Source organism: Sugiyamaella lignohabitans, chromosome A (genome assembly GCF_001640025.1).
Source record: "Sugiyamaella lignohabitans strain CBS 10342 chromosome A, complete sequence".
Taxonomy (NCBI): domain Eukaryota; kingdom Fungi; phylum Ascomycota; class Dipodascomycetes; order Dipodascales; family Trichomonascaceae; genus Sugiyamaella; species Sugiyamaella lignohabitans.
Genome location: NC_031672.1, coordinates 4,641,710 through 4,668,352, shown reverse-complemented (window position 1 = coordinate 4,668,352; position 26,643 = coordinate 4,641,710). Strand labels below are relative to the sequence as shown.

The 26,643-nt window shown below is 48.3% G+C and overlaps 7 protein-coding genes across 7 annotated transcripts; 3 read left to right on the top strand and 4 right to left on the bottom strand.

Moving 5' to 3' along the window:
- Positions 1 to 972: 972 nt before the first annotated feature.
- eaf1 (RNA polymerase II transcription elongation factor SpEAF) lies at positions 973 to 2,166 on the top strand (the record flags this gene model as incomplete). Its single annotated transcript, XM_018878383.1, has 1 exon — positions 973 to 2,166. The coding sequence occupies one exon, from the start codon at positions 973 to 975 to the stop codon at positions 2,164 to 2,166; it is 1,194 nt and encodes a 397-aa protein (XP_018735693.1).
- Positions 2,167 to 2,529: 363 nt separating this feature from the next.
- On the bottom strand, positions 2,530 to 5,961 carry AWJ20_1497 (uncharacterized protein; the record flags this gene model as incomplete). Its single annotated transcript, XM_018878382.1, has 1 exon — positions 2,530 to 5,961. One exon carries the CDS (start codon positions 5,959 to 5,961, stop codon positions 2,530 to 2,532), a length of 3,432 nt encoding a protein of 1,143 aa, XP_018735692.1.
- Positions 5,962 to 7,018: 1,057 nt separating this feature from the next.
- Positions 7,019 to 7,696, bottom strand: VPS24 (ESCRT-III subunit protein VPS24; the record flags this gene model as incomplete). The annotated part of the gene is made up of 1 exon (XM_018878381.1): positions 7,019 to 7,696. The coding sequence occupies one exon, from the start codon at positions 7,694 to 7,696 to the stop codon at positions 7,019 to 7,021; it is 678 nt and encodes a 225-aa protein (XP_018735691.1).
- Positions 7,697 to 12,384: 4,688 nt separating this feature from the next.
- On the bottom strand, positions 12,385 to 13,728 carry AWJ20_1495 (uncharacterized protein; the record flags this gene model as incomplete). Its single annotated transcript, XM_018878380.1, has 1 exon — positions 12,385 to 13,728. One exon carries the CDS (start codon positions 13,726 to 13,728, stop codon positions 12,385 to 12,387), a length of 1,344 nt encoding a protein of 447 aa, XP_018735690.1.
- Positions 13,729 to 14,951: 1,223 nt separating this feature from the next.
- AWJ20_1494 (uncharacterized protein) lies at positions 14,952 to 18,005 on the top strand (the record flags this gene model as incomplete). Its single annotated transcript, XM_018878379.1, has 1 exon — positions 14,952 to 18,005. One exon carries the CDS (start codon positions 14,952 to 14,954, stop codon positions 18,003 to 18,005), a length of 3,054 nt encoding a protein of 1,017 aa, XP_018735689.1.
- A 49-nt stretch (positions 18,006 to 18,054) lies between these two features.
- Positions 18,055 to 19,131, bottom strand: AWJ20_1493 (uncharacterized protein; the record flags this gene model as incomplete). The annotated part of the gene is made up of 1 exon (XM_018878378.1): positions 18,055 to 19,131. One exon carries the CDS (start codon positions 19,129 to 19,131, stop codon positions 18,055 to 18,057), a length of 1,077 nt encoding a protein of 358 aa, XP_018735688.1.
- Positions 19,132 to 19,777: 646 nt separating this feature from the next.
- Positions 19,778 to 22,057, top strand: AWJ20_1492 (uncharacterized protein; the record flags this gene model as incomplete). The annotated part of the gene is made up of 1 exon (XM_018878377.1): positions 19,778 to 22,057. The coding sequence occupies one exon, from the start codon at positions 19,778 to 19,780 to the stop codon at positions 22,055 to 22,057; it is 2,280 nt and encodes a 759-aa protein (XP_018735687.1).
- Between the last annotated feature and the right edge of the window lie 4,586 nt (positions 22,058 to 26,643).

The window sequence follows — 26,643 nt, the reverse complement described above, 5'->3', positions numbered from 1 at the left end:
GGGTCGTTGCTAGCTCAGGTGCAGATTCTTTTATAACGCACCGTAACTTATATCACCATCTGGTGCTGCAATACATTTCGATTTTCATATATATTTTCATACGGGATCTATGCAGGGAGCAATTTGCATTACATATTCCCAATATCCGTCTGTCTGATCATGTAATAGCCACAGGTACTGTCGCTATAAACTATTTTATACAAATTATTTTAAAATTTAGTACAAAATTCAGATAAATTAATCCATATTAACTTGTAGTACGGTACTACCTTCTTACTCGTACAAATATTTCTAGACTTTATTCAAGTTGAGTTGAAATTCTATTTCCATTTAAATCGATCTCTGTCAAAAGCTCACACTTATGGTTTGCAATTTCCGGCACCTGCAGAGCACGAATCGACTCACCAGTAACGGCCTGCTGCAGAACGGGTTCCGGGGTAACGCAGCAGGAGATATCAAGGCCCATACCCACCCAGTGAAGCATACAGCTACTAACAGACCAGAGGCAGCCAATATCACATGGCGGCCCACATCTCATCCCGTATCATTTGATTCAGATCCAGTGGACTATAGTATATCTGGTTATTTATCGAGTTGCCGTCTCAACTGAGTAATAAGAAAAGCAATAAGAAAAGCAAAAGCAAAAAAGGAACCACAGATTGAACCATAATAAAACCTATCGTGGGTACCGAATATCACAGATTTATCATCCGGCCTGATTATTCACAGGCGACATTTATCCAGGACCATTGACAGTTATTGGCATTGATTTTGACATTTCCGAATTTATCTGAATCATTATTAGCATCAAGCTTTAGCATCATGGATTTTGCATCAACAAAAGGCGACTTTGATGTCACTGTAGACCCAAAGCTGCTATCTAAACTGAAAAAGAAACAGAGTACAGCGACAAATACACCGGCTACACCAGCTGTCGATGTATTTTCTCTTCGATGTAAGTACTAGTATTTGATGATTGCTGGTATTTTGACAATAGTGATAAAAGCTTTTAGGTATGAGAGTGGAGGGACTAACAAGTCAGATTCCTTTAGACCAGATTCATTAGGACCGTCATCTAAACTAAATCTATCGAGAGATAAAGAAGATTTTGTTATTGAAGATGCTGGACCTGAAAGCCATATATTTCGGGGTCAAGCTACAGCTGGCAAAGATGTAGATTGTGTTCTGGTATACGACCCGAAAAGTGGGTCGTTCAAATTGCATCAGTTGGACTTTACACTTCGAGTGAATCCAAGTCGAGAAAAGTCCAAGAAAACTCAAGCTTCCAATAGCTTAGTTCTACCAACATCTTCATCTTCGTCACAAGATACACCATCGCCGCCAGCTCCTTCTCCAAGTGGAGGATCAGGATCTCCAGCTCACAGCTCTACCACACATGGCCATGCCCGGACGGCATCTCGGTCAATATCAAGATCAGATTCTGGATCAGCTTCACCAATCGGTCGAGTGTCTCCTCCAGAATCTAACACATCGCATCATGAGCTGAATGTACCATCACCAGTACCAACCGGAAGCACAAATTCAACTTCAACATCGACAAAGACACAAGGACAAGCAGCATCTCGTTCAACTAATTCAACAACTAATAAGAACACTGCTAGACAGACAACAGCCAAGAAATCGGTACCCTCGTCAACATCATCTACGACGACAAAACCAAAGCGAGCCCCGCGAGTAGCATCTAAATCACTTCCCAGAAAGACCGAGAAGCAGCCCGAGACCATCGCAATTGACGATGACGAAGATATAGCCATGGCCGATGTTGACAGCAGCACTCGTGGCAATGAAAACGACGATAATGACTATGACGACGATGATGACGATGATTTATTAGGTGCTCTCGCCAACGAGTTAGAAGAGTCGCTTGAAGACGATTCCAATAGTAACGGCAGCACCAACGCCATACACCGAGAAGTTTCAGGAGGCCAGAATAACGACCAAGACAGTGAGGAGAGCGACGAAGACGACGGGGTTAACAGAGTGACAATTATCGAGAGAAACCCACGGCAGTCTGCATCGAGTCTTGTATCCTCGCCAGCCCTTCAAGGCCAGGGCCCACCATCCACAGGCCCTATTAGTCTACGGGGATTTGTGTCTGGCCGACGGCCCGAAGAGGACGACCTGTCATCAAGCGAAGAGGAGTAAAGACCTCTTATTTATATCCATTTTTATTTTATTCGCATTATCCACAATTGCACGGACCGGGCCTGCCTCCGGCGGCTGGGGCTCTGCCCCAGACCCTGTGGCTCCTCTCGCTGCGCTCGAGTCGGTTCGTCCACGGTCCCGGCGAAACTCCTGCGAAGCAGGAGCAACCAGGGTCTGGGGCGGAGCCCCAGCCGCCGGAGGCACACCCGACCCCGAGATAAGAAAGATCAATAAATATTACAGAGGTCATGCCAACAGGTCCTTCACATGGCTTTGGACGCTGTCAGCTGGAGCTTTGAAGTCTTTGCTGGCCCTGGTTTGGTTAGTTTTATGCCCCAGTTGATGGTGCTTGATCAGTGGTACTTACCATTCGGCTTCTTCTAGAATATCGATGGACTCGGCAATGGAGTCTTCATCGAGTTCGCCAGTATCGTCTTCTAGTAGGGTTACGAGCACTTCTCGAAGACTTTCGGCAGCACCAACTCTGACTAGTGGGAAGATGTGGTTACATAGCACAGCGAGACGTCGCGTCGACTCATGATGACCCAAGCGGGCAAGTCCAGAGAATACCTCTATTGCAGCGGAAATACGGGGCAGCTGCTTGGTGTTGATGTGAGCGTTAAAGGTCCGAATGTACAGCCTTTTAATCACTTCCTGCTTGTTGTCTTTGGCGTACAGACTGAGAAGCAGTCCGCTATTGAGAATATGAGCTAGTACTCTCAAGGCACAAATGACGGTCTGTGATCCATATCGCTTCACATCGATGATGTCAGATAACTGAGTTAGGAAGAGTTGAATCCCCTCAGGAGACAGTTTTCGAAGGTAGTTTACAAGTGCCCCTAAGGACCCTCGAAGTGTGTCTTCACTCACATGTTGGGCACCAGCAGCACTAATATAACTAATCATAAACTCAGTAGACGAGGCTGGATCGAGCTCAAGAGCAAAGATCTGTGTCATATGTGAGTATAGGACCTTTGCTGAACGTTCATACTCTCCTGAGATGGTGTCTACGATATGTTTGAGCTGTGGCATCGAAAGAGGTAATTGTTTCAGATGCTCGACTGCACATACTCTCAATTTGAGCAGTATCTCAACGCTCATTCCCAATAATCGTCTGACAACCGCATTTCGAAACGCTTCAGTTGCCCGTTGGCTGCTATATAGTTTTGTGCTTTCTTGTATAGCAGCTCCACGTACCCAGGAACCAACATCACCCCTGGAATCGACAGTATAGTCGTTCAGCGCAAATACTAAAGCATCAAAATAATTATCCACAAGGAAATCCAAACGGTCTTCTGAGTCCAGAGCGATAAATAGCTCACCTAGACTGTGGACTGCTTGCGCTCTAGTGGATAGATCTTTCACAACCACATTGCTATTCCCTTTAATGACACTAACAAGGGCATCCAGCACTTTCTGCAATTCTCCTGTAGGTAGATTACTCACCAGACCGAGGGCCAGTGCAAATGTACTTTTACCAGCCATCATTCTCTGGATCCATTTGTCAAGTACTGCTGGTGTAATGGCATTTACAGTGTGATTTGTGTTTTGAAAACATTTCATGATTTCACTAACACCATTAGCTACATTCTTATCATTCAGCTCCATACATATAGTGAGCTTGTTAATCATATCCTGTTCATCGTATCCTTTTACATTGTGTTGAACAAAACACTTGGCGAGATGTAGAAAGGCATCACTATTAAGAACTTCATTATCTTGCCTCAGATCGGATTCTGAAAATCCATGTAAGATATTCGTTATTTGGTTGCTGTCTACAACACTATTGATGTCTGACAGATGTTTTTCACTTCCAAGTACTTCCCCTAAAGTGTAGACCACGCCATGTCTAATATCAATATCCCTATCATCATACATCTCCAACAGTGCCTTGATTATCGTGTCTGACACAATGTTATGTCCAGAATCGACACCATTTCTATCCGAATACATGCTATTTTCTGCCAATAATCTTAATGACACTGCACTGAGTCGCCGAATCGCCGGGTCCCAGTTACAAACAGTTCTCTCCAAAGCATAATCAACTACCGAACTGAAACCGAGGTCGTAGATTTGAAGTACTACTTCTAGATATGATCTGGACCGTAATCCTATTTTGAAATATTCTATAGTTTGCACTAGTCCGACCTGTTTCTCCACCGAACCATTACACCCTCCTTGTCGACCAACACCTTCCTGTAAAGCAGCAGAGGCAGCTCTACGAATATTGACTTCGGGATCATAACATGCAAGATTCACCAAATCACGGAAAAGGGCATCTATCACAGAATTATCAATATTCTGATAGACTCTAAATAATGACCAGCATGCGTAACAGCTAGCGTCTCTAACATTGTCACCCAATGAATATGTCAGCTTCTGTTGTTCAAAACGAAGAGAGAGGTTTAGTATCTTTGTAAGTCTCGTAAAATGCAATCTAGGGACGAGAAGATTCCTTCTTAGCATTTCGGCTATACAAAGTAGCGCACCATGCCATGAAGAGGGTGATTTCTGATCAAAGAAAGCCGATAATGATCGAAATGAAACAGATGGTACCATATTGTCGGAACCATTATCCATAGTGGATAATACAGCATCAATGACGTCAAGTTTGAAATCTTCCGACGGGAGTCTCTGAACAATGCGAGAAATGGCCTTCGAGGTGCTATATCTCACTAGAGTATCCTTATTGGATAAGAATTTCAGCAGCTCACCGATAATCTCTTCTATGTAATCAAAATAATGATCTTCTCTAGTGCCGGCCTTACCACTCTCTACCTGTGAGAGTAGCAATATGGCTATCCTCCCAAGGTTCTTGACTTTCAACTTATCAAAGGTGCTTGCGCCCATTGCACCTTTAGCTTCCGTCTCATTTAAAAGTATTTTCTGCAGAAATGTATCATACAGCGAACTTAGTTGGTCGCTTATGTGTTTGTTATGAGGAACAAGCTGAAACACCATAGCGGTAGTCTGAAGAGCCCCAAGCCTTCCGAAAAAGGCAGCATTAGACACATAGTCCGTCGTTATAGATGAGTTGCCATTATTCTCATCATTAGAGGGCCGCAAGTCGAATATTTCAGAAATGTCCCCGAACAATAGAGGTAACAGGACATCTATAGTATCGGACCGGGTCACCAGACGCGACATGACCAGAATAGCAGCATCTCGTTCTTTCCCCGGCACTGAAATATATTTCTTGGCCACAGTATAAAGCTTAGTCTGAATTTCTGGTCCGAAAGTATCGAGATCAAATGGTGCCAGCACAAGAATTGATAACCATAACAGCAGACTGTACCTCTGCTGCCAGGTTACCGGACGGAACTTGGCAGGACCCGACTCCTCTATACCAGAAATCTGACTCTGATCCTGTTGTTTCACAACATCTTGTTCATTTTTGGCACCATTTCCCATTGGTTCATCCTCATCAAGTGCAGATACGACATCTTCAAGAAGGGTGACCTGGGGTGGCAGAAATTGACACACCGTTTTGTACCCTCTGACCTTGCAAAGTGTATATAGAATTTCAAATGGCCATTCATTCACCGTTCTTGAATCATCAGCAGTAATTATATCGAGAATCGCATCAGCCAATCGTGAAACCACATTTTCAAGCAAGGGATCAAGCAATTGGGGAGCTTCCTGGAACGGATCCAAAGAAGCACGCAGCTTTTCAGACAATTTGACGGAGCTCTCATCAACCCCTAGATTCTCCAGTTCTCCTAGCAGCCGCTTGATATCGGCAAGCAACGATGGTGCGGCCTTTGTAACGCCAATATCCAGTTCATCTATGCTCATATCTATTCTTCAGCACCGAATAGTCGCAGAAACTCAGGGGGAATCTGACAACTTCACGACATATACACGCTACGCGCTCGCGCGGCACACCAAGCTACCAAACCTCATAAGAATTCACCGACCAAATTATATGACCCAAAATTCTCCAGAGAATAAAGAAATCAATTAAACCGCTCTCTATTTTGAGCTTAAAACTTCCGTTAATACCACAAACCATACCTATAAAACAAAATAATAAAGAGATCACTACAATACCAGCACAGATACAATCTGGCTAAACAACTGTCCAACTATCCTAGCATTATATAAACAATTCTGCCTGTTACCAAGCCAAATAGCACGTTAAAAATTCATTGCGTTTATAGAAACATTTCCGTGCCCGAACTCCCAATCACGAATCGACGTTATTCCCCTGATGTACGGATCGTCAGGGGTGCAGAGATATCAACGGTGATAGGTATTTTTCCGGGCCACTGTGCCTCTGGCGGCTGGGGCTCCGCCCCAGACCCCGCTGCTCCTCTCGCTGCGCTCGAGTCGTTCCGTCGGCGCTCCCAGCCATCTCCTGCCAAGCAGGAGCTACGGGGTCTGGGGCAGAGCCCCAACTGCCAGAGGCAGTCCCTTCCGAGAGCGAATGATGCGTTTATATTCAGCAGATCTGGTAAATTCCCTCCACTTTCCTCTGGCAATTCCTACTGTAAGTCAAGTATTCACAGTTTAGCCCTAGAAATTTATTTTTACCGATATTCGATTCACACTGAACCGTCAGAACTGAGTGTAGACCTGACACAACCAGTGTCCACGAACGGTTCTTAAAGAATTTATAGAGCCCTAGCTAAAATGTATAACATTACATACTACATAAAACCAATTTAACGAATTGCAGAGTCATCAGAACTCCGAAAAACCACTGACTACCGGCACTTAGCGCGGCAGTCGCCCCCAATCCCGACTCGAGCGAAGCGAGAGGAGCCACGGGGTCTGGGGCAGAGCCCCAGCCGCCGGAGGCAGTCTGGCACGGGAAATATCAGAATAGAGTCGTATAAATATCGTGAGAAAGCTAGCTTTGAAGGGCCTTGAGACGCTGGCGCATGCTGTCGAGAAGAGCCTCGTTGTGCTCGTCGTCCTCCTCGTCGGGTTCCTCGAGAACGGGCTGTTCCAGTTGTTGGGGAAGTTTGGTAGGCACTTGGCCTGCTTGTTGTACTTTTCCGCCAATGATCTCGTCGAGAATGGCATTGACTTCTTCCTCGGCCTCGCTGTCCTCGAGAAACTCTGCCTCGTCCATGGTGTCAAGAGTATCAGTAACCATTTCGTCAATGATACCGGATTTCATGAGCTCTCGACTCAGTTCCGACATGGTCCCCATGAGTTCAGGCAGTCGTACAAGACTGTTAACTTCTTTCATGAGTCCTGTACTGGATTTCATGCTTCCTTCTAATTTCTGAATGGCAAATGCCTCGTTCACTTGTAATGACACTGAATTAAGTTGGGCTTTGGATTTGTGCAGTCGTGACCGCTGGCCCTTGATATTATACACTTCTTTGGCGAGCATTCGTGCCGATTTCATGTCATTACGTTTAGCAGCGGCTTTGATCATGGATTTGGACTTGATCTCCAGCGAGTTCAGCGACGTCAGCTGTTTATCGATCTCTCGCTGGTTCTTCCGAATCAGAGCATTACATTTCTGTTTCTGTTCTTTCGGATCCGGTCCGTATATGGCCCTCTTGACGTAGTACATTGCACTGTCTTCAGCTGTGAATGCCACAGAGACAGGCTGTTGTTATGGCTGTTAGATGACTGATTATTGGAAGTAACCACTTGGTATCACTACGAATGGTATTCTCAAGGTTATCACTGGTCTGTGGTCGTATACAGAATACAAGTCTCACTTGTGTTTTACTTTGAAATAAAATAAAGAGTCGACCTCCACTATCCAAACAGACACTCGACTTCACTTCTTCGTTCCAGTACCAGATATCAGACGCTGGTCACTCTTTGCTCACGAACAGGCCAAACTCGATCTCCTGGCCTAGCAACAAGGAAAAAACTGAACAAAAACAAGTTCGACGAACACCCTCGCCAGTCGCTTCCCTCCACAGACGTAACAAGAGCTGGGGTTCGAAACAACTGCCACTGCTGCTGCTGCTGCTGCTGCGTCTACTTCTGTGTCAATAACCGGCCGGTTTTGCTCCTTATCAGTCGTAGGGTGAGGGTGTGCCTCCGGCGGCTGGGGCTCTGCCCCAGACCCCGTGGCTCGCTTCGCTCGTTGCTAAGACCGTCTGGAATGGACCCGTACTACGGACTGACCCAGGGGATCGAGAATTGTTCGTTTTTTACAGCAAAGATCCCCGCTCTGGAAAGTCTCATCTGCCTCATGCTCTTCAAGCGAATGTGAAACTGATATGCCGCTATCAGATCTTGATTCTCGATTAGCGATCGATAAGCGATATACGAAACCTCACTCAATTCCTCTCAACCAACTCTGTCACTTCCGTTTTTTCTGGTTTTTGAGCTACTGCTATCGAGTCCTGAAACACATCCACCAACGACAAAATTTGCCACACGAAATCCGGATCAAAAAGGCAAAAGTCCATTGAATCCACGACCCCCCCCCCCCCCCCGACCCCCTTCTCGATCTACTCTCACCTGACGCGCGGCTGTCGCGGTCTGCAGTTTGTTTGCATTCCAGGACCGCATGATGGAGATGCAATGTTCGTTTGAAGAGAAGTAGTAACCAACCTGGATCTGAGCGATTGTGATTTCTTTGAACTTCCTTTGGAACGAGAATTTTCAATTTCCCATTGCGACAGTACCATTTTTGGACACATCAGGTTTTTGAGTTGAAACCTCGAATTTTGGAAATCTTTTGGCCATGTCATATGTCCAGGGCCCGTATCCGGGATCGCGACCCATCAGCGGAGTTGGTCCCGGATCTCGTCCAAGAGGATCTCGAGGAGGTCCTGGCGGTTCTGGAGGCCATATGAGAAACCGGCCAGGCCATCCATCAGGAAATTACACTGGTCGCGACCGTCGAACCGGCGGCAACAGCAACAACAACGACCGAACCGGCACCGGATCAGGTTCGGCACCGTCTAGCAGCAGCGGCAGTTCACGACCTCGAGCCCCTGTCGCCCTTCAGTTTGGCGATATCTTTGCCCAAGAATCTCCCAAAGCATACACTCCTCTTGGCTACTCGACAATCACCGAACCGGCCGTCATCAACCCCTCGGACTACACCCACGAAGCGGACCTTCCCGTGTACCGTAAGTACGCCGGACCGGGGTGTGCCTCCGGCGGCTGGGGCTGCGCCCCAGACCCCACTGCTCCTCTCGCTGCGCTCGAGTCGTTGCGTCGACGGTCCTGGCCATCTCCTGCGAAGCAGGAGCAACCAGGGTCTGGGGCGGAGCCCCAGCCACAGGAGGCAGTCCCCGTCTCCCGAAATATGACTAACAGAAACAGCTGAGAGACTTCCGATACGGGTGGTGAAACCGTTGGGGGCTACTTTTGTGGACACTGAGAGCGAAAGGCCGAATTTTAGTGGACTGACGAGGAAGAAGCCGCTGAGAGAGTCGGGTCATAGCGCTATTGATAGTCTGGCTAGAATTATTAGCGAGGATGCCGCGAAGAAACAGCGACTGACGCTGGCTGGAAAGGACATTGACGAGTTTATTCAAACTTTTAAACAAAAGTATCACGAGAAATTGGCGTTGAAAAGAGACCGAGATGGGGACGACGACGAGGATATGGATCCTGGTCGCAGTCAAACGGGATCGGTTAAGAAAATTAAAAAGGAAATTGGAATCAGGTTTGAGGGTGAAGACGAGCCGGATGTTAATAATGATACAGTTCGACCGGAAAATGTGTTAAGAATGGTCGATTCGTCGCTGGTGGATACCCCCGAGAAGATGTCGAGTCCGGCCAGTATCGACCCTAATACTGGTAAACATCTCATGGACTATACCCCAGTGAAGTTCCGCGATCAGTTTGGAAAACGGGCTGGAGCTGCCAGTGGAGGGTCTGTTGGAGGTTCTACAGGCTCTAGTATGAGTTCCAGTTCATTAGGACTCGGTAAAACCGACCGTCTGACTGCTGGGAGACGTGACGGCGCATACGAAAATAGCAGCAATTCGAATAAGTTTCCAAGACAGCCTCAATTCCACAGTCAGAGATCCTCTCATCAACACCAGCAACAACAGCAGCAGCATTTACAATTCCCGAATCACCATCAAAATTCGAATCTGAATCAAGGTCAATACAGTCAACCACAGCATTATAATCAGTACAAAAACAATAACAATAGCGGAAATAATCACCAAAATGCCGTACAATATACATCTGGCGGAGGACAACCAGGAGGATACCGCCGTAATATGATGGCCAGCAGCGACAATGGTAGTAGCAGTAGTATGATGCCGAGTAACGACCAAGGGTTCCGAGGAAGAGGTATGTTTCCTCCTCCACCACATACACCCAACAGAAACGATCCACGATTTGCTTCACCCGACCGATATTCGCGAAGAGGAGTTGGTGGAGGTGGGATTCCGACTGGACCAGCCAGTTCTTTAGGAGGGAGTTCTGGTAACCCATTCAACCCAGGACCACCTTCAATGGGACCAGTCGGCGGAGAATATCGGTCTCCACGTAACGACAACGATCCATCCACGAGTTTCATGGCCAATACTAACGGGCCATATCGACCTCCTGGCCGTATTAACTCGTTACATCGACCCGGATCGTCGTCATCGGCTTCATACAGCGGACCTCCTACCCAATCCAACGGCTACTACGACGACTATTCGCGACCATACATGTCGTCTTCATCACAAGGGTTCTACGTCGACCCGCCTCAAATGGTCCCCAACAACCGCTACGACCGCCACGACTTCGCACCACCCTCCAACAACCCCCGCGACTACGACGACTACCGCCAACGCCAGCGGCCTGGCTCCTCCTTCGACACCCGTCGCCGGTACTAGCATATAGCCTCTAAACCCCGTGAAACACTCTTGTCCCCCTGCTGCCTCCGGCGGCTGGGGCTCCGCCCCAGACCCTGGCTGCTCCTCTCGCTTCGCTCGAGTCGAGCGTCGGGGGTCCCAGCAGAATCTCCTGCGAAGCAGGAGCAACCAGGGTCTGGGGCGGAGCCCCAGCCGCCGGAGGCAGCACCACCCGCCAAATGAGTAGAACGAAGAAAATAATTTAGATATTTACAAAGCGGACACGACTGGCGTGGAAAATGCAAGTGGGTTCGGTGGTGGGCATCGTGATTTTGTGTGGTGTGGATTTATAGGGATTTCTCAACGGTGAACCCGGCAGGACCTCTCCTTAGGACCCGTTCTTCGGATCGTGTGAGTGGTTTGTCGACGATTTGTACGTTGACGAGCTCCTTGATCTTCAAGATCTGGCCCGCCACGCCGGCATCCACGGGCTTGTACACGATGTGGCCTCTTTTCTTGAGTCCCAGAGCCATGCAGGTCTCGCGGATGGTCTTGGGCATACCAATAGTAGAACGGATGGCGCGGATTCGGTAGAACATGCTGTATTTCTTGTCGTCTGAGGTGCTCCTGTAACCAGCGTTCCAACATGAAAAATTCAAATTTCACGGTGATCCAGGGTACGGTGTTGTCACGTGACTGGGCCCTGCGTTGCAGAAACGCAGGGGGTGGGGTCCGCCTCCGGCGGCTGGGGCTCCGCCCCAGACCCTGGTTGCTCCTCTCGCTGCGCTCGAGTCGGGGCTAATAGGTCTTTATGGAATATATTTCGATTGTGACTTCTGGCTTCTTTTTCCCTGCTTCAATAGCACCTTCTCCACTCTTACAAGACACACGAAAGGACTGGGTGTCAAACTGCCCAGCTTCAACGACCATAGGTATTTGGAACCAAACAACGGATTGAATATTTCACGCAATATCTAAGAGCCTGGCTGAAGATCAAAGACAATGCACAGTTGAGTTAAGAGTAATTATTTGGCGTTGGTCTTTACTGAATCTCAGAAGTCTGCCAACAACCAAAAGCACGAGTTCTCGGGATAATTCATTCAATTCAACACCAAACATGATAATATTAATGCAAAATAATAAAATATAACAGCGTCCCTGATTTTGAGCCCATACAAGACAATAGATGAATATCAATCAATCAATAGCACTTCCTGCTTCCAAAACTTCGACTCTCGTAACTTTCAAGTAGGGTTCAACGTCACTATTGATTTGACTTTTGAGAACCTGTGATGTTAGCTTCCGAAGTTAATGTTGCTGATAGCTTACAAGCTATAAACCGATTCCTATTTCATTTGATAGTGAATATTTACATTTCGGGTCCCACAGTCAGGAGAAAAGTCGGGGTCCCAGTTGTCTCCTGCGAAGCAGGAGCTACGGGGTCTGGGGCAGAGCCCCAGCCGCCGGAGGCAGAAAGGGCAGTGGACGGTGTCTATTGAGCCTTTTTGAGGTCGATTTTTTCGAGGATAGCCTTTTCTTCGTTGAGGAGGCAATCGAGGATGGCACGGGGGGAGTAGGAGGCGATGTGGAGGGTGGAAGGGTGAGGAGGGGGTTGGGTGGTTTGTAAGACGTTAAAACGGGCTACGGTGAGTGAATTGGCGGTTCCACAAAGTAGAGCGTCGTCAGATTTGGATAAGCCAGGAGGAGTGCCAGTAAGGAGTTTTGTGATGCGGGGGAGAATAGAGAGGATGTGACTGACGACGAGAACGATCATGGGCTGGATTTTGATGCGGCGGAACGGTCGTTTGCTGGAGATGTAGTCGTATATAGCAGACAAGGTCGTCAGTTCTTCCGGATAGAGAGTGTATATGTTAGAAAGTCCGTTTGAAATCCCGTTGTATTCCCGAGTAATGGCTTTCGTTAGAGCCTGTTGAACCACATCGTCCACATGCAACAGGCCAATGGGCACACCCTGTGAATGGAGAAGTCCTCCGTTATAACGCAATGCTGGAGTAAGAAACGAGTCGCCGAGATGTCCAGTGACAAACCCGTAGGGTCGTATGGATGCCGAGGGGATATCAGATTCAAGAATTATTCGCTCTGACTCTGCTTTAGAGTATGCATATTCGTTCACGTACGAGCTCCTGCTCCCTACAAACAGTTTCGACTGGTCACTCAGGATTTCGTTCTTGACGTGATTCACATCCGTATCTGAGCTTGAAGTCGAACTTGAAGTCGAGCTCGAAGTTGAGCTCCATGTGTCAATGCGATATGGGTTGAACCAGGACGGCCGTGTGCGGTCTACAATTCCGTCTCCCAAGTTGACGATATAACACCTGTCTTTGACATCCAGACACGAGTTCACTAGTGTATGTGCCATTGCGATATTAGCATCTGCCTCTTCAACCAACCCAGAATCTGTCCGACGAGGATTGTACATGGCAGTTACAGCGCAGTGGAACACTACTACCTTTGAATCTGATTTCCCAGAAACAAGTTCTGAAAACAAATTCGCAAATTTACCACTGCTCTCCGGCGTATTCGACAGATCTAATTCCAAAAACTGGATTCCATGACGAGCCAGGTCTTTTGGCAATGGATCTCTATCAACCACCCAAATATCTGCTTCACCATCACCGCCATTCATGAGCAGATGACGAACGATCCAAGATCCAATGTAACCTGACCCACCAGTCACAACAAACCTCGTTCTTCTCTTGCCCTCTCCCACTATTTTTTTTTCAAGATCATTCTTAATTTCACTCTTCGAGGGACTTTTCGAGTCTGATTGGGAGATATCGAGAACCACAGGTACCAAGGGGGTGTACGAGTTCATCTTCGAGTCCAGAAACATAAACAGCGCGAACACGGGGCTCAAAATAAGAACCAGTTCCAGCAGTAGCGACATCTTCGACACCACTCACACGCTCTCCAACTCCAAAGACTCCACACCAGACCCGGTCAACATCATCTCGGTCACCGCTCCTCCTTCTCGCCTCGAGTCCCAAACCCCCGCCGACCACACGGCTGAGGCAGTCGATTCATTTAGAGAGACGGGTCCATCGACAATGCGTTTATCCGGCGTCCCCGACCGCCCGCCATCCCTTCCCTTACCAGCTGCCCAAACAAGACTCAGTTGCAGTAGTCCCCATTTGGCACCAGAAACCCCACCCGGAGGGGCGTTCTGCCTCTAGCGGCTGGGGCTCCGCTTCGCGGAGCGGCTGGGACCGTCGACGCCCGACTCGAGCGCAGCGAGAGGAGCAGCGGGGTCTGGGGCGGAGCCCCAGCCGCCGGAGGCTAACCCCCCTCCTTCTGAGACCGTTATGCAACCGTCCCTCATGCAGGGACACCTTATTTGAGATAAACAATTACCGTGACTGCACGCGAGTGGTGGGGCACGGGAGGGGTTGTGGCTAGTGGGGCGGTTGGAACGGGAAGGGAGGGGTGACTGCGTTGGTGGGAGGGAGAGAACGGGATGCGGTAGGGTCGAGGGATTGCATGAGGAGGGTGAGACGGCGGTTGTGATGGGCGATCCCGCTTTAGCCCGCCCTTGCATTTCCCCACTCGACACGGCGCTACGTACCCATTATTTAGGTCCACCAGCCCAGGATTTCGGAGTCGAATAATACGTTCTGCGTAATAAGAGAGACAAGTGTGTGTGAGACTTGTGAGTGAGTGTCAGTCAGTCAGGAGCGATCGCGGCTGTTCCGCCCGTTCGTAGATCTTCGTGAATTAAAGTTAAGATCGATTTCAACAATTTCTGATATCGATAGTTTTTTTTTGGCTTTTTGTGTGGGTTTTTCTGGGGGTTTTTAGTTCTGTTACTTGTTGGAATCTGGTGCTCCTGTCGGCGCTACCTTTTGTTTGTCTCTGAACAGATTTGTCCTGTGCTTATTAATCTCTGTTGCAAGTGGATCTTGGTCTGACTTCGGTCTGAGGACTTTGACATTTGGTCACAGTTGTTGACTGTTGGACTGATAATTATTTCATTATTTATTTTTATTTATTTTTCTGGTTTTTATTTTATTTTATTTTTGATTCCAGAAACAGGATCCAAAGATGATGAATATCGCCAACTCTCAGTTTCATTATTCACAGGTAGGCGGCGTCACCAAGAAAAAGAGAAACAGACATGCCTGTGATCCGTGTCGAAAGAAACGGGCAAAATGCGATGGAAACTCTCCGTGCCATGCCTGTCTCGCTGGGTCGACAACTTGCACTTATACAACTCCTAAGAAGCGTGGTGTGCCTACGGGATTTCTTCAGAAACTCGAAACTTCCAACGAGAAACTCGTTTGTCTGGTGTCGTTGTTGATAGATGAACTCGATAACGGATATGAAATCGTCTGTTCAGCAGCATCAAAAGTAATACGAGAACCAGCTACAGAATCACGAGACCGCTACTCACGGTCAAGAGCTCATATCCTGGCCATGCTGGAAGTCGACGATTTCGAGGAAATGCCGTCGCGAACTGGCACTAATAAAGCTAGGACGTTGTCTCAGTCACAATCGCAGTCGCAATTGCAGCTCCAGTCGAATACATCTCAACTGTCAACTCATTCTCAAACCAATCGAATCAATAATGCATCTACTAATAACGACAGTCACACTCATCATAATTTATCAAGTTTATCCAATTTATCAAACCCGGTGTCTCTGGATTTGTCCAGCTCGGGAACGACAAAACCGACATCTGGTTATTCACCTACTAATCTACCCAGTTCAGTAGAGTTCGCACCAATACCACCTCTTTCTAATCATATGCCAGCACCATCAGGTCCAATTCCTATTCTGTCAAATTCAATACAAGATAGAACCACCCCGATCTCTCAATCAGCGTCGGGTTCACGGTCACCAGCCATCTCACTTCCTATCTCGAGCTCGACATCGATTCCTAGTAGCCATACTGCTAGTAGTATACAGAGTAGTGGTGGTGTTCATGGAAGTGTTCATGGCAGTGTTCAGAGTAATCCCGCTCTTCATACACCGCCACGAATACCCAACCATGTTAAACAAGAAGAAACATATAACGAAGAACCTGAGGAAGACGACGGTGAACATGCTGCATCTGGGAACAGCGAAGTGCGATATCTCGGCCCCAGTAGTGGTTTTGATGAGTCGTTTTATGCTAGCTTTGAACGGTTGCGTCTGACTCAGGCCAAGTTCGATGTTTCGGCTTGGAAATCTATTATATCTTCATACAGTGCTATGGACCTTCTTGATAGTTATTTCGCATATGTACATCACTTTTTACCCATGGTCGATAAAGGCAAGCTTGTTCAACAGCTATCATCGTTCGACGCTACAATCAAGAACGGATCCAACTGTCTGTTGTGGTCAGCAATAATGATGGGGTTAAATTACACCCAAGTAGGAAGTGCCCAAGAAGACTCTTACAGATCTAGAATCATGCACGATCTAACCATATGTACTTTGGATTGTAAATATTCCCTTGAGAGTGTGCAAGCACTGCTCATCCAAGGATTCTATTTCTACGGCAAGGGCCACTGGTCCAACAGTTATCTGATTATCGGAAATTCGGTTCGAATGGCCAATATTCTCGGTTTACCTTTGAAAGAGGATGATGTATATTCACGGAGGACCTGGAAATGTTGCTTTATTATCGACTCGTTAATAGCAGGAAGACTCGGTCGTGAGCCCCAACTCAGAACTGCTAACTATATAGACAAGCCTGAAGAGATCACCAGTGAAGAGTGGGAGCTGTGGAAAGAGCCACGCAGCGACTGGAATTCTGAAGGAGCTGCCTCGCTGGGTCCTCACAACGGTGGTGTTGGTGGTCCTAGTGATCATCTCGGTGGTATTCCTGCTAATATTTCTGGTGGTCTTCCTGGTGGTGTTCCTGGCGGTCTTCCTGGTGGTCTTCCTGGTGGTCTTCCTGGTGGTCTTCCTGGTGGTCTTCCTGGTGGTCTTCCTGGTGGTCTTCCTGGTGGTCTTCCTGGTGGTCTTCCTGGTGGTCTTCCTGGTACTCTCCCTGGTGGTATTCCCGGTACTATTCCCAGTACCATTCCCGGTGGACATCCCGGGCTTCTTGGAATCCCTAATCATCTCGCCGCAGACAGTCGTGGAATTCCTGGCGGAACACCCGATGGCATACCCAACTTTTCGGGAAGTCCAAATCACACCGAGCCAGCTAGAACGCTGAGTGTCTTCAACTGCTTTTACGACATTGCCAAACTAGCGAACTGGCTCATCACCGAAACCAACTCTCCACACTACGGCAAAAAGACCCCCGACGAGCGAAAGAAGCTGTTGGAAGACATTTCACAGGAGCTAGACAACTGGGTCAAGAACCTGCCTGCACACTGTAGCTATGTTAACTACACGGACCCTGCCACGTCGTCAAGCGCACACCTTCTTCCTCATAAAGCCAATCTGCTTTTATGTTTCACTGCATTCAGTGCCAACATTCATTTCATGGACCACTTTGAAACCCTGCGAGAACGACGTAATATTCTCGCGCCAGAAATCGTGGTCAACGTCGCTCTCAACGTGTGTTCCTGCTTCTACAGGAGATTCTCCGGCCGCAAAACACTTCCTGCGTTTGAATATTTCATCAGTCTGTGCTTAACACTGTTCCTCAAAACAGTAGTTCAGGACGAAATGCTCACATTGCGAGAAATGACCGACCGCCAGGAGTTCACCATGCTCCTAAACTACCTCGAAGAACTATCACCGACGTGGAAGGCCGCCAAAATGAGCGTGCGATATTTCCGGCGAATGAAGAAAAAGAGCGCCATCGGCCAAGGCCTGGACAGCACTTTCGAAGAAAGCCCCGACTCCACCACCATGTCGGTCTTCCTCGACACACCCTTCGACACCACTAACTTCGTGGATATGGACTCGTTCGAGCTGCTGCAGCAGACTCTCATGGTAAGTATTCGCGTGGTGGGGTGTGCCTCCGGGGGCTGGGGCTCCGCCCCAGACCCTGGTTGCTCCTCTCGCTTCGCTCGAGTCGTTACGTCGACGGTCCTGGCGATCTCCTGCGAAGCAGGAGCAACCAGGGTCTGGGGCGGAGCCCCAGCCGCCGGAGGCAGGCCCCCCATCAAAGAAGTGTTTACTAACAGTGCAGCCGCTGGGGTTCCAGTATTCTAATTACGACGAGTCTTAGGTTATTTAATGAAAATAAAAGAGTACTAATGAACTAACGAGCTTTGTGCTGGACGTCTGCGATGACCGGTCGGTGGTCGCTGTAGGTGATGCTCCGGTACCGGTTATGCTGGACCCCGTAGCTGATAGGTGTGACGTCTTTAGTGACCCAGACGTAGTCGATGCGTGTACATGGTTCCGACTCGTTGAACCCGGTGTATGTCAGTGTATGGCCATACCGGTCTGGTGGAGCCACCACTTTCGACGTGTCTCTTAGTGAGGTGGCTACTACTGAGTACGCATTATCGGAATCGGTAGAATTAAAGTCTCCGACAAGAACGGTGGGCCCGTTATTCGAGTATTTGGGGATCCGCTCGATAATCAGTTTGGCAGACTCTTCACGAGCTTTCGGCCCGGCATGGTCAAAATGCGTGTTACAGATGTGTGTGATGCCTCCATGGCTCTTATTGCGGAACTTTGTCCAAGTGAGAATCCTTGGTAAAGCGGCATCCCATCCACGACTGGGTTTATCAGGAGTCTCACTTAGCCAGGTGGTTTTACCATCAATCAACTCCCATTCGTCGGTTCGATACAAAACTGGAGCATACTCTCCTCTGGTCTTGCCATCGTCTCTTCCCACTCCAAAATACGACCAATTGCCATGACTTGGCTGGCCATTCAGTCCCTGAATTATATCCTCCAGCTGGTGATGAAGCGCTTCCTGAAGACACACAAAAGCATTCGTTCGGGCATGGAACCGGATACTGGCCACAACCAGCTCACGCCGCTTCTCCCACAACTCTTCGCCCTCGGTAGGATTTCTATTATCGTACCGGATATTGTGTGTATAAATTCTGAACTCAATCAGTCTGGTCATTGCTGCTGCTCTGATTCCACCCTTTCTCCTCTCTTCCTTATCAGCTGGCTTGACTGTGGGGTAGATTATGTGCGGCGCATGCAGGGGGTGGCGGGGGTCTCCCGGCGGGGGTCGGCCTCCGGCGGCTGGGGCTCCGCCCCAGACCCTGGTTGTGCTCCGCTTCGCGGAGCGGCTGGGACCGTCGACGGAACGACTCGAGCGCAGCAAGAGGAGCAGCGGGGTCTGGGGCGGAGCCCCAGCCGGCCGGAGGCCCATCGGCCTGGGCAAGGGTACAGGTCAAGGGTAAGGTTACATGGAAATCATTTATAAGCGGGTCAGCCCCAGGCGGCTTCACGGTTTTTCTCTTCCAATTACTTCTAACTTCCCGACACTACTTGCCTCACGCGGCGTATTGAGCCTTTCCTTGTATTTCGCGGGTGTTTTGGTTGGCTAAAAAGTGAGTTTTCGGAGGAGTTTCGGGGTGGGAGGGACGTCTTTGGATAGCCCGAGTCGTGTTTGTGTGGTGGATGTGTTTTATGCTTTTTTTGTGATTACGAACTATGGGATTCTGCTGTTGTTGGTCGCGACCCGGGATGACCAAGCGGCGTGTGCGGTTGCGAGACGCGACGAACCCACTTGCGGCTCCGGGTCACGAACCACGAACTTGTCAGTGTCGATGAAATCGATTCGGGTGTGGTGGTCTTGGATGGGGGAGGTTCTGCCTCAGGCGGTTGGGGCTCCGTCCCTGACCCCGTTGATCCTCTCCCTTCGTTCGAGTCGTTTCTCGGGCGAACCCCCAAAATCTCCTGCGAAGCAGGAGCAACCAGGGTCTGGGGCGGAGCCCCAGCCGCCGGAGGCACACCCCCACCCCTGATAGCTGGTTGTCGGTCGCTAACTGGAATTCAGGCTGGATTATTTCAAAATGGGTCGCAAGAAGACCAATTCCAAGTTCGCTGAAGAGAACGATCATGAAAACGAAAATGATAATAACAACGTCGATGATGCGCTAGTCGCAAAAGACTCTGTTGATGCTGTGTATGAAGATAACGAGAATGACAATGGAGCCAGTGGACCAGAAAAATCTGGCTCGCATGATGTCGCGGTCGGGGTCTCAGCAGATGGCGACGACGATGTTGCTCGGGCCACTGCTGATGTTGCTGCTGGCGCTATTGTCGAGACTGCTGCAGCTGCAACTGTAGATGGAGCAGCTTCTGAAGAAATCCCGTCGGCTGCTTCCGAAACTACGGGTACTAAAGAAAGTGCTGATTCGGTAGAAAAGGCTGCTGGATCTGAACAGGCGGATAGTATTGGTTCTGATGGGGCAGTAGCTGCTGGTGCTACATCGGTTGCTGCTGTCTCTGAAGCTAATGGTTCCGATTTGTCAGGACCATCTGCTGAACCAAATACTGATGTCACGGATGTTAAAAAAGAAGCAGATGATATCTCGGCAGTGACTGATCCAGCTATTACTGGTGCTGGTGCAGATGCTACAAGTGCTGGTGAAACTGGTCCGGCTACTGATGCCACTGTTGCTGCCGAGGCTCCTGCTACAACTGCTACTGGTGAAGAGCTGGTTGGAGAAGAGGCTACTGCTCAACAGGTAGCAGCAGCCGCGGCAGCCGCTGCTGCTGCTAGACACCAGTTCCCATATTTCGGATATCCTCCATTTCCATATCCTCCCGAGTTTCAGGCCGTGATTGAAGCTGCTGCCTCTGCTGCTGCCTCTGCTTCAAATGGAGCTGGCGCGGGAAAAGACGGTGAAACCAAAGATGGAACTTCCACCACAAATTCTACTGCCGCTGCTGCTACTACTGGAACTGCAGTAGAGGCTGGAAAAGAAGGGTCAGATGCATCTGCTACTCAACCTGCTGCTCCTAATCAATTCCCTTATCCACCTCCATATGGATTTGGATATCCGTATTTCTATGGCATTCCTGGTCAACCAGGTGCTGGCACTGGTACTACAGCGCCAGGTGCCGGTGGAGTTGCTGCTACAGCCGGTGCTAGTCCTGCTGCTGTAGCTGCTGCCGCTGCAGCAGCAGCGGCAGCCGCGGCCGCTGGAAGTCCTGGTGCTCCACCAATGTATCCCATGTTTCCAATGCCAACTGGTCCTGGGGCCAAGAATTTTTTCCCCTATGCTAGACCTCCAACCGCTGGTAGTCCCGGAACTGGTGCTGATGCCACGGCCGGCTTCCCTATATATCCATTTTTCGATCCCACTCAACATCCTGAACTGGCTGAAGCGTTTAGCAATGTAGCTGCTGCTGCTGCTAATGGTTTACCTCTTCCTGGTGGTATCGTCACTCAACCATCTCCAACAGGTACTACCAAAGGAAAAGGAACGAAACGAAAGCGCTGGACTCCTGCTAATGAAGAAAATGAAGAAGATGAAGGAATCCGACCGGCTCCTGGCGTCACCACTGAAGGAAGAAGGTATCCATGTACTTTTGAAGGATGTCACTGGTCGTTTTCAAGACTATCTGACCAACGTCGTCACATGAGATCGCACCAAAAACCCACTTTCCACTGTCCATACTGGCAAGCAGACCCTACATGTCATAGAAATGGTGGTGCTTTCAACCGTCTGGACGTGCTGAAACGTCATTTACGACTGGTGCACTTTGTTCAATTCAAACAGTCGGAGAGTGGCTGGTGTCGATTATGCCAGAAAATGTTCCCATCGCCAAAACATTTCGTTGAACACTGTGAACGATGTGCCCAAACTGCACGACCAACCGAATGGAAGGTCGATGCTGGACGGGTGGTGTTACAGAATGGACCAAAGGGTCGTTCTGTGACTATAACTGATGCTATTTTGACCGATAAAGAACCTACTTTACTGTCAATGGCCGATGTCGATACTGAGCTAAAGGAGAAACAAGAACAGAGCGATCGTGAAATGGCTGCCGTTGTAGCTGCTGCCAATGCTGCTGCTGACCAGGCTGCTGCTGCCGCGGATTCTCAGATCGCTACAACTGGAGTTGCTGATGTAGCTGACGTGCATCATGAAGACCCTGAAGGTGCGGTGGTCACCGAACCTCAGCCTGAAGACGATGTCACCGCGCTTGCGGCTGCTGCCTCGGCTTCTCTCCCCCCTCATGTTGCACATGTTGGACGACGGGGCCGTGGTGTGGGAACAAACCGCCAGACTTTGTCTCAAGCAATAAATGCTGGCAGTCATGCCAGTGCTGAGGGCAAATAACCCCTCGTTGATGATTCTTTTCATGCTACTTTGTGTCTAATATATGTTATTTAGGGTAACCTGGTGGGGAGGGGGGGTTTTTCTCCGACGGCTGGGGCGCTGCCCGAGGCCCCGTTGCTTCTGCTTCGCGGAAGTTTGCTAAGATTGACAGTTCTGACCTGAAGAGTATTGTAGTCCTTTCTGTGATGGTTTGGTGCTGGGTTTACAAAGGGTGCATCTGTTTCTAGCAGCTGGATCCCTGGTCTCTGTTTGCTTTTGGCTAACGGTAGTTGCCACGAACATCTGCTTCAGCCTGTTAATTGAATTGCACCCATTTCAACAACATTCCTGTTTCCTAGCCAGTTCTCAGCATTTAATATTTTAACCGGCCAAGCCATATTCGGCCACGCAAATGTGAGGATGCTCATACTGCAAAACCGATAGACCCCTGCGTTGGATCTCATGCCCTGTAATGAACCGTTATTCCTGTGCATTGGATCTCATGCCCCTGCAGCGAACCGTTGGATCTTGGCACTTTCGGCAAATACTATCTCCGCGAGTTGATATTATTATTTGAAGTATAGACCAGAGTGGCCGTCGTGGGGTCTGCCTCCGGCGGATGGGGCTCCGCCCCAGACCCCGTGGCTCCTCTCGCTTCGCTCGAGTCGGGGCGTCGGGAGTCGTGGTTTTCACTGTTGATGGCGCCTGTCGGCGGATGAGACTGCTGCTCGCTCCCTCGACGGTCCCAGAAGTCTCCTGCGAAGCAGGAGCCGGGGGGTCTGGGGCGCAGTCCCAGCCGCCGGAGCCGTCTACTGTTGTTCGACACAATAAATCTGTTAAATAAAGAAAAAAAAGTAATAAAAATCATAGATAGTGGTTAAGAGACTCAAATCTCAAATTCGCAGAGTAGAGGTACTCGCTGGGCAGAAGGACCATCGGCACTCAAGTTTTCAAGTTCCTTGCTGGTGCCAGCAAGTTTCATAGCTTCAATCTCAGCCGCGATTTCTTCCTGAAGAGCTTCAAAAGCAACCTTATTGCGGCGGAATTCGTGGAGTTCGCAAGCAATTATAACTGCAGCGACCACTGACTCGGCACTTAAAAGAGAAAAGAAAACTGCAAACGACTTATACATCACAGCATCTGTCGAAGTCTTCTGGTTTACTAGATGAGCCCACAAATACACTGCAGCTGTACCCGAACATACGCTAAACACCAGATCAAAACTAAGATAAACAACCCTTCGTATAAGTGCGTTTCCATAAGTACACTTGAACGCTTCCATGGATCTGTATCCACACATGGCTAAAACAGTATTGGCCGGAGGGAGCAATAGGAGACAGTAAAGAGAGAAAACGTTGTATCGGAAAATGAGCATAGGGAGAAACGAAGCCAAAACTCCTAAATGGACAATTTGAGCCCGCCGTCTAAGAGGAGCCAAGTTCTTTTGTCTTTGAGTCATCTCAATTTCACCGTTGCCATCTAATAAAGGTTCATTGCTATCGATCCAGTAGGTCCATCTCTTGTATAAACGAATCGCATCAACAACAAAATATGCTGCAACTCCGCCCCATAAAGTGTAGATGAAGTATTTCAAGTCCTGCCTCATGACAGAAGCCACTGGTCGGACAATAATCTCAGTAGTCCCAAAATTGGCTGTCAAAAGTATGATCATGACCACATTTATTGCACGGATCAAGTGAGCATCACGAAACGCTCGCATTCCTGGCCTGTATTTTGCAGCACGAGAACTCATATAAAGATAGACGAAGATCGAGACTGGACGAACTATTTCCGCTATCACAATCCATTTCCAGAATCTAATTTTATCTTCGTCACCTAGTTCTCCTGGTCCATCAAAACGGCCAGCAAAGACGGTAGCCACAATGAAAAACGCATATGATACTATGGACCATCTCTCAGCGAGCACTTCCTCGCGGCATTTCGGTTCTTTCGTTGTTTCTGTGCTCATTGTTCTTCAGATATATATCCTCGTGAAGTCGTGAGCCAGATAACGATGCATGCTGCCTCTATTTCGGCATTAGTGGAGAAACGATAACAATAGGGGATAATATTACTTACTATAAGAGGTGCAGCTGTGGTCAATGGGATCGGCGGGCCGAATGTCAGACATAGCTTCCCTTCGACCTTACACCGACTTCGATTAAAGTTCAACTGAATTTTCTTTTGAGTCTCAGATAATTATTCTTGTCAGAGAAATTGTTACTGATTTCTTTTTCCTCTATCCAATTGGAAAGAGGAAAGGCCTTACTTCTGTAGCAGTTGGTTATCAAGCTAATTGAAATTATGTTTATAATGATCCAGTGTCAACAGTCCCCCATTGATGACACTGTTCTTAACCATTCCAGATAGCAATATGGTTATTGGAAGCAACGTTTCGTAATGATTAGTAATATATCTGTTCTCTGTCGTTTACTGCTGATCGGTGGGCTTTTCGCAGTCTTAACTTCGAGTGCCCTAATGACATTGTCATCTGTTCATGATTCGTCACTATTATTCGCGTAGAGCTTATTCTTGGAAGGTCTATAAACACCTTCCATCAATTTATTTTAATAATGAAGGTGTTCAGTTTATTTAAAGCTATTATTCCTCATTTCTTCTGTTGTCGTACTAACGATTCTCTGTTGTTCTGTAGGACAACCGTAGTTAATATAAAAGTACTGATTTTAATTACTTTCGTCACTATCCTCTCTTCTCCGTTTGTTCGTAACTACAGTGTCGAGTCTACGCATTCCACCTTGCTCAAGTTCAAGTTAACGTCTATTTTCTACCAGTCGCTGTTCCTTTTTAACTTTAAAGTCGATGTACTGTTTGTTTTGATTATAGACCCGTTGCTGCAAGCCATCACCTCACTTTCGCTTACTGCACTGCGGTTCCGCCAAACCGGCCGTGTACTGATAACGTGCCCAAAGACAGTAAATAAGCAAGTGCTCATCGTCCAATCCCAAACTTCGACGTCCGGACCCTTTCAGTGGTCTCAAGTCACGGTCGCCATCGCGGTCTATCTCTGGTCTGTTCATCTGCAAATGCATTCTGATAAGTCCACTCTGCAGATCGATCTGCACCCCTCTACCCCTGAATATTCCTCTATAGTACTCAGGGGGTGGTTGGGTCTGCCTCCGGCGGCTGGGGCTCCGCCCCGGACCCTGGTTGTGCTCCGCTTCGCGGACCAGCTGGGACCATCGAAGGCCGTGTGAGGATAGGGTACTTGAGTATTTTTTGAGAGCAAAATGAAATATTGATGAAAAAGGGCCAGCACCGTTGACACCATATGCCCATACAAGACAATAAATAACAGAAAATAACAAATTAAATAAACAAAACCTGCGAACAAACAAACAAGCAAACAAGCCGAACGTTGATTTCATCTCTTACCTCAAAAAGGGCTGATAGGGCTAATTCACTGAGTCAACTGATTTCTTCTCATACCCACAGAACAAAGGTATCAACTCTTCCATCTTCCATCCACTCCTACATCTGTTATCCACTGTCTCTAATCAGATCCCCCCTATCTTCTTTCAACTCTTTTGACTCGAATGTTCCGTAACATACCAAAAGAACTCGAATATGGCAGATAACATCTTACTAGTCTTACCGGTCTGCCTCCGGCGGCTGGGGCTCCGCCCCAGACCCCGTGGCTCCTCTCGCTTCGCTCGAGTCGGGGCGTCAGAGTCGTGGTTTTCACTGTTGATTGCGCCTGTTGGCGGATGAGACTGCTGCTCCGCTCCCTCGACGCTCCCAGAAGTCTCCTGCGAAGCAGGAGCCGGGGGGTCTGGGGCGCAGTCCCAGCCACCGGAGGCGTATACTGTTGTTCGACATAAGAAATCTATTAAATAAAGAAAAAAAAGTAATAAATAGATATTGGTTAAGAGGCTCTAGCCTCAATTTTCGCAGAGTAGAGGTACTCGCTGAGCAGAAGGACCATCGGCACTCAAGTTTTCAAGTTCCTTGCTGGTGCCAGCAAGTTTCATAGCTTCAATTTCAGCCGCGATTTCTTCCTGAAGAGCTTCAAAAGCAACCTTATTGCGGCGGAATTTGTGGAGTTCGCAAGCAATTATAAGTGCAGCGACCACTGACTCGGCACAAAAAAGAGAGCAGAAGACTCCAAACGACTTATACATAACAGCATCTGTCGAAGTCTTCTGGTTTACTAGATGAGACAAGAAATACACTGCAGCTGTACCCGAACATACGCTAAACACCAGATCAAAACTAAGATAAACAACCCTTAGTATAAGTGCCTTTCTATAAGTATACTTGAACGCTTCAATGGATCTGTATCCACACATGACCAGAACAGTGTAGGCCGGAGGGAACAATAGGAAACAGTACAGAGCGAAAAAGTTGTTGAAAATGAATATAGGGAGATACGAAGCCAAAACTACTAAACGGACAATTCGAGCCCGCCGTCTAAGAGGAGCCAAGTTCTTTTGTCTTTGAGTCAACTTAATTTCACCTCTGCCATATAATAAAGGTTCATTGAGCATAGTAGGGAGAAACGAGTCCAACACTCCTAAAAGGACAATTTGAGCCCGCCGTCTAAGAGGAGCCAAGTTCTTTCGTCTTTGAGTCATCTCAATTTCACCGTT